Source organism: Cyprinodon variegatus, unplaced genomic scaffold (genome assembly GCF_000732505.1).
Source record: "Cyprinodon variegatus isolate N-32 unplaced genomic scaffold, C_variegatus-1.0 Scaffold752, whole genome shotgun sequence".
In the NCBI taxonomy this organism is placed as follows: Eukaryota; Metazoa; Chordata; class Actinopteri; order Cyprinodontiformes; family Cyprinodontidae; genus Cyprinodon; species Cyprinodon variegatus.
The window spans coordinates 47,960-55,438 of record NW_015151205.1 but is presented as its reverse complement, the minus strand read 5'-3'; the positions used below and the strand labels follow the sequence as shown (position 1 = coordinate 55,438).

General features: G+C 42.5%; 1 protein-coding gene across 1 annotated transcript in view; it reads right to left on the bottom strand.

Moving 5' to 3' along the window:
• The window catches only part of xrn2 (5'-3' exoribonuclease 2), a 39,082-nt gene that overhangs the window by 25,723 nt on the left and 5,880 nt on the right, over positions 1–7,479 (bottom strand). Inside the window, exons 6-11 of the mRNA XM_015395680.1 lie at positions 5,130–5,219; positions 4,980–5,052; positions 2,187–2,237; positions 1,953–2,110; positions 1,805–1,879; positions 1,583–1,716 (exon numbers count right to left, since the gene is read on the bottom strand). Of these exons, the coding sequence (XP_015251166.1) occupies positions 1,583–1,716; positions 1,805–1,879; positions 1,953–2,110; positions 2,187–2,237; positions 4,980–5,052; positions 5,130–5,219 (581 nt within the window). The remainder of the gene's footprint in view (positions 1–1,582; positions 1,717–1,804; positions 1,880–1,952; positions 2,111–2,186; positions 2,238–4,979; positions 5,053–5,129; positions 5,220–7,479) is intronic.

Below are 7,479 nucleotides of genomic sequence, written 5' to 3'. Positions count from 1 at the left end.
ATGCCAGACCGAACTTCCCGACCTCAAACGTTGTGGGCGGGACTAAGTTTGGAATGGCACCCAGGCTAGGGAGAATGGCGCTCGGCTTACCACACCGTGACGTCACTCCTGGAAGATGGCAGGAGGGAGGGGCTACTATATTTGGGCAAAAATGGACGCTCCCAATAAAAAAATAAAAATAATATTTCTAATCATTTATTAAAAATTATTTCTATTTTTTTTATTGATTACGCTAAATTCATTAAATCGCTGCATACGTATTAGTTTTAATAATAATAATAATTAATAATGATCCGTTAATTATTCTGTGCTAACCGGACTTTTTCTTTAAAAACTTATCAGATTCATCGGGACTCACTTTATTGGACGTCTGACCTTAATGTGAACAAGCATCAGGAGCTTCTTTGATGGCATTTGATTGGTTCCGCTATCGGGACAGAACAAATAATGGCGAGCCGTTATTTTTTTTTTAAATATAAAAAAAATGTTTTCAATTTTAATGTTTTATTTAGATTACAAAAATAATTAATAATGAAAATAAGACCTACGAAAGACTGATTTAAGACATTTTAATACCAATTAAGGCCTTAGTTTTATTTCGAGGAATTCAATGCCTTTTAAGACTTTTTAAGGACCCGCGGGAACCCTGGATGATAATATTGTAGCTAAAAATGATCTTCCTTATGAAATTTCCACCTCTGTTCAAGCATGCATATTAGAGTCCTGCACGGGTCGAGTTTTACCAACCCGCACCCGCCCGAACCCGTTAGGATGACTACCGAACCCGACCCGTCACCCGCGGATATCTTCAATTTAAATCCGAACCCGACCCGACCCGTTGATATTTGACCCGTTAAGACATCCAGTAATAGGCTATAGTATGCTGTGCTGCAGAGCAGCGCCATTAACACTGCAGCAGACGTGTATGCACTGACTGTGGCCTTTTTGGAGGGAAGCCCACACTGCCGGGAGGGCTTTAAGCTACAACAAGGGTGACCCCAGTGCCTGATTAATAGAACATTTCTGATGTCCATAACAATAGACACGCATAAAAAAAATAATTAAAAAAAATCACCAACTACCCGCCCGCACTAAAAAAAATATCCGCCCGACCCGTTTATTTTTATTTATGTATTTTTCACCCGCAAAAGAGCATTTTTGCGGGTGACCCATTGCAGGACTCTAACGCATATTTCCCATAATCAGGACTAAAGTAACGTTGGAACAAAGACAAAAGGTTAGCTGCATTCCACCTCAAAATGCAGGAAATAACGTTACAGAGTCTAGATTTCACCATTTTACAGGGGAGGAAACCTCCGGACCCCCCATGCCACGCCGCACAAAGCCTAAAGGTGTGACACACCAAGGCGTCACCGTATGAAATAGTTCTAGATAAAAACCTGATCTAGAACCAGAACTTTCCTGAATCTTGGTTCCATCAGTGTTAAGCGCTGGGTATACTCCCGCAGCAGACGAGCTGCTTTCTGAGCAGAAACCAGGCTTTAATTTCTGTTTCTACATGAACTGAGATGCAGCTGCTGCTGCAGACGCTGCCCCCTGCAGGCCGTTTGCTGAGGCCCACCTGATCTCCAGAGAGGGAAGATGCGGCAGGAAGTCGTTTCCCACGAAGAAGCACATGAAGACCCAGTCGTCGATGCTCCTCTCAAAGTCGAAGGGGAAGGGCAGGCTGGCCATGGTCAGCTCTCTGGCCAGGTACTGAAAACAAGGGAGGAAGCAGCCGTCTTCAGGAAGTGGAAGGCTTTACTTTTTTTTTTATTTGCTGTCTACATGCAGGTAAACGGACCTCCCTCAGGACGCAGAGCCGGATGAAGATGAACTCCTGCTCAGCCACAGGCATGGCGTCTGCAAACTCGTCGTGCTGAAAGCAGAGCAGGAAACGGGTCAGAACCGAGGAGAATTAAACCCAGTCTCTACGGTAAAGAGAGGCAGACCTGGCCCTGCTTCTCCCGGGCCACGCCCTGACACTCCTTGATGTCGTGGCCCATCTGTCCGCAGAGCGCGCACGGCCGCGGCTTGTTGGGCTTGAACTCCTCCCTGATGATGGTGAAGTTGGGCTCGTGGGTGGCCAGGCCCAGCATGATGAGGTCAGCTGCTCGGACACAAACAGAACTTAGGATAGAACCGGACCTGAGGGACACCGACCTGCTGTTGGCGGAAGTTCTTACCGTCGGCTCCACACAGGCAGTGATGCGTGTTTGGGTCGTGGTTGGGTTGAGCTGTGGAGATCAGATCACATTTATCAGGATTAACTAGGCCAGCGTCACATTTTCTGGTTCTAACTGAACGGAAACATTAATCCTCAGAGGTTCTTAAAACCCTCCACCTGTTCCACCTGCGGTTCTGGTCCGAACAGGTTTGGAACTTTGACTAAGATGAAGCGTGGAGTCAGAACTCTGTAGAACCTCCTGAGCTTTGATCAGTTCACTTTCAGTAAAAACTCTCGGTTGCATGGAGAACATTTTTAGAGTCTCTCTAGAATTCATCTGTCTGGCCTTTGACTACGCCGTTCTAACCCATCCATCGTCTCTCTGTCTGGTTCTCCTCCTGGAAGGTCAACATTTAGCTGCAACCACCTGACCAGCTTTGTGGCCCGCAGCATGATGGTGCCATCCCCCTGCTTGGCTCCCTGTCCTGGAGGAGGCAGAGAGCAGCTTGCAGGGTCTGAACCAGAGTCCTGCACGGCTCTGATTTTTATAGACTTTATCCGTAGAGTTCAGAACCGAGACCCGAACCCGTTAACTGCAATTATCTGGAAATTCTAGAATCGATTTAGTTTTTAAGAGTTTAATTAATAAGAAAATATAGCCATATATAGCCTAGGGGTGGGTGATATGTCGAATATACTCGATGTGTCTCGAGTTTTCCCACGCATGATAGTTAAAAGGACTATCGCAGCCATCGAGTACAAATTTGCATGACATTTAGCCGTCTGCATCTATTTCACAGAGTTTTATTGTTCGCACACACTTTGAATGCATCATAAATAGTGTTGCGCCGATGCCATTTTTTGGCCCCAATACGATACCCGGCTGTGCAGAATCAACCGATACCATCTGTTTGAAATTGATGTGTGTGTATATTAGGGGTGTGCAAAATGATCGTCATGACGATGCATCGCGATTTTAATTTTTGTGATCTACTGCATGGATTCTTGAAGCCAAGTATGGATTCTTAATTTTAAAAAATAAATGAATAAAATAGGGGAATGGTTGTCGTACAGCAGCCAAAAACAAGTGGAATGCAATTTCCAGTCCAGCAGATGTCGCTGCGGATGTGTTGACGCCCGTCCCAAGCATGTCCGGCCGCGGGATACTGCGCCGAGTCATTCGTAAATAAACCATGGAGGAGACTGAGAAACTTCACCCGGCGGCTCCATCACATTTCAAGTCAGATGCTTGGATGCATTCTGGCTTTAAAAACAAAGAAAGTAAAAATGAAACTGATATGACGCACGTCATTTGCAAAAGGGGAAATGTTTTCATTTCATTGGTTTAAAGGACCACTAAAGCCATGTGAATGACACCGATTATCCTTATTTTCTGTCCAGCATTTGTTTCCATGGCAACACCTCCAAATGTTGTTTCAATAAATAGAGCTATGTATGAATTCAGTTGCTTTCAGTTGTGCATCAATTGTAGACACCATCCAGATCACACCCTGCCAGTCAGTATGGGCTGTATCTTTTTCTAACAGTGTTCAGTGAAAATATCGCGATGCATCGCGATATTTCAAGTATCATGATGCATCGTGATAGAATCGCATCGTGACTTTTTTGGCAATACCCACCCCTAGTGTATCTATGAAGAACTGCATCCTACTTGGATGTAAAATAATCACCATCATGGCTTCATGTCAAGCTGCTGCCTTCCTTTGTGAAGCAGGAAAAGACTAAAATAAAGTGAATCCAGTAGAACTTTTTATTGCCTACCTGGAATGGGTGACAATAGTTGAATAAACTTTTGACTCTCAAAATGGTATCGTTGCCCTATTGGTTGGTACTCGCCGATACGATACCACCATTTTAGAGCTGGATCTTGGCCCCGCCTGATACTGGTATCGGTGCAACACTAATCAGAAATCCCTCCTCCAAACAGGATTATTTTCTCACACACTACAGCAACTGCCAAACTAAATCTGGCAACAGCAGGTGTTTCACTGAGCAATATACGGCAGCGGTTTGGATTTCACGGCGAGGACAGCGAACAAAAGGCGCTAACTTCTTTTCCAGGTGTTCTCTAAACTTGCCAATGTTCTCAAATTTATACATTTTTCTGCTTCTTTAAAATTCCCAGCAGGTAAAGATCAGTGCTGATCGTTTGGAGATGCTCTGATAACGCTCTAATTCTTGGACAGTATTTCCATTTTTGTTTTTGTAATTTTAGGTCAATTTATTTTTTCATTAAGCCTTTTTTTTTATTATGCACAAAAGATTCCTTATTTATTTTCCATTTTATTCAGTATTGCTCAAGGTCTAACACTGACACCCACATGTGGCAGAATTATTAGTGAAAAGCCTTGAGCTGGTTAACATAAAATTAAATTTGAAACCCAAAGTTTGATTGACTATTTCAGTGCAATTTTATGCACTATTGTTTTTGAAGGTAATTTAAACACTTGGTGATATATATCGTGCATCGCGATTTAGCATAAATATATCGTGATATTAGATTTTCTTCATATCGCCCAGCCCTAATATAGCCGTGCCCGTAGATGTTTCATTCAGGTACCGGACCCGGAGCAGGACCATCTTGTGTCTCTCCAGGACAGCCTGATCTCTGACCCCCCTGCCCCACAGATGATGGACTCTCCATCTTGTCAGAGAATCTAAACCTGCTTTAAGATGAACCTCTGTGGGCTTCAATCAAAGCAGAGCAGGACCGGTTACTGAGGTTTCTAACAAGAACGACCTTCCCTCAGAAACACGACCCAGATGTTGACGCAGCTCTAGTCGGCCTCACCTCTCTGTCTCCTGATGAAGTCCATGATCTTGTGTTCTCCCTCGCCAGGAACGCTGGCGTCAGACAGGAAGACCTGGGAATGAGGAAGAGGAATGGATCTCTGAACTCAGAACCAGCAGAGGATTTCATCCTTCCAGGTTAAACACTCACAACAACGTTCTTCCATCCGGGATCGTTGCTGAGTCGGTCGGCTACGTAGTACCTCAGACACCGAGCCAGGTTGTCCATGAACTCCGTCCCCTGCAGAAACAGCTCAGCCATTCAGAGCAGAACCGAACACAGAACCAGCGTCGTTTTTTTCAACGTTGACGAAATCATTTCATCGACGCACCTTTTTTTAAATGACGATAACTAAAACTGACGAGTTAAACGTGGATCTTTGATGATGACAACCATGACTAGTCATAGGTTTGAGTTTTCATCAACGAAACGAGACAAAAAAACCCCAAAACACAGCGGGTCGTCGCTCAGTGAGTCACCTTGTTCACCTGAACCCCATGGAGAACCTGTGGTCCTTCATGAAAGGTGAGATCTACAGGGAGGCTGCGACACGCAATGAGGATCGCAAACAGATCAAGACAAAGACAAAATCTATGGAAGGAAGGATTCAGAGCGTCATGGTGGAGAAACTAGGCAACATTGGTCACTGATTTGTTTGTTTTTTTTGTTTTTGAACGTCGCAAATGTTTATTTCTGAATTTTGAGTCGTTCTATTGGTTTACCAGCTGAAAATAAACCAGTGAGATGGACATATATTTGATTTTTATTATGTTGCCAAATAATTCTGGACAGCAATATTTACCTGCACACAGACATCCTGATAAAATAACCAAATCTAAAAAAAAACATCAACTTTCAAAGATAAGAAACTTTGATATTAAGGAGTCTTTTGGGTTGATTTAGAACACAATTGTGGCCCAATAATTAAAAATAATCCTCAAAAATACAACTTGCCTAATAACTCTGCAAACAGTGTGTATTCCCAAAAACTAAGAGCGTTTAATGAAACGACTGGATGCAGAGTATCGGTACTTCATCACAGCAGGAAGCAGATTTCTCATCTACGTCAAATTATTTATTTTATACTAAGAGGATAAAAAACTCAATCAAATCCATTAAAAACTTATAAGATTACTCTCAAAACAAACTTATTTTTGCAGGAATGGATGAAGAAATGCTGAGTTTGGAAGTAGAGAACAAAGAGTTCATACAAACTATGTATGATCCTAGTTATCCCTGCTATGGCGACGGAGGATGTGGGATTTCGGGTCAAGAAAATAACCCGGAATGGTTTGGTACTGTGCGCCGAATTCTGACAAACTCTGCTCTGATCTTCAGAAATGCATCTTTGCGTGGCTTAGCTGAAAGTCTGCGCTTCACGCTCCACTCTGATGGTTTGCTCTCAGCAGTACGGCTCTTCCTGCTCTCGCTACTTAATAAACTAGATGTGGCTGATCATCCTCCACCAAGCATAAAAAAAAAAAAAATCACTTTACCATCAACATTTTATTTCTTCCAGCTTTATTAATTAAATTATTTCATTTCTACCAACAGGAATCCCTAAATTATATCCAAAAATATTTGATTGCATTCCGTTTATCTTTGGATAAAGATCCAGATGAAACGGTTCATAGATCTTTGAATATTTCTCTCTCTCGTTCTCGTTTCTATTTAAATATGATGAAAAAAATGTCCTTGTATTGTCATTTAAATATTTCAATATTTTAGTAGCATATTCATTAAATTTAGGTCTGGGTTGCCATGGAATTACAAGGCAGTTATGTAGGTTTTCTCTGTATTTCTTTATATAATATGAAATTTAAATCTACTTTGACCACTGAGCAGCAGGAACCGAGGGGGAAATTCTCAAACATAAAAACAAAACTGCCAAAATAGAAAGAAGAATGTTTTTGTTCTTTGCTTTTTTGGGACCTTGAGTTCATAGTCGATCAGGAAGTGTTTGATTTGGGATGGAAACTTTGGATGTCTAAAACCATTCCTTTATTGGACATTTTGCTCGTCTGTCTGCTATATTAACCAACATGATGTGTTGAACTAGATCTGCTATTTGTTAAGGTTAACCTTCTTTGGCAACATAAAACTGACTAAAACCTTTTTAGTTTTAGTCGACTAAAACCGACTAAAACTATCACATAATAATGACTACCGTATTTTCACGACTATAAGGCGCACTTAAACGTCTTTTTTTTCCCTCAAAATGTGCGGTGCGCCCTATGGTGCGGTGCGCCCTATGGTGCGGTGCGCCCTATGTGTGTTGTAACTGCGACTTTTGAGACCACCTCATTGAGGAGATGATGAAAGAGTGGCTGAATGTAAGGAGACCAGGTGTTTTTTTCCACTGATCACCATCGCTGTTAATATGTGACTCCATGGGTGCCCATCTCACAGCTGATGTGAAAAACATGGGGAAACAAATTAACGCTGTGTTCAACCGCTCGACATCGGTGTGAACCGGACCCAGCAGGTGCAGCAGAAGCAG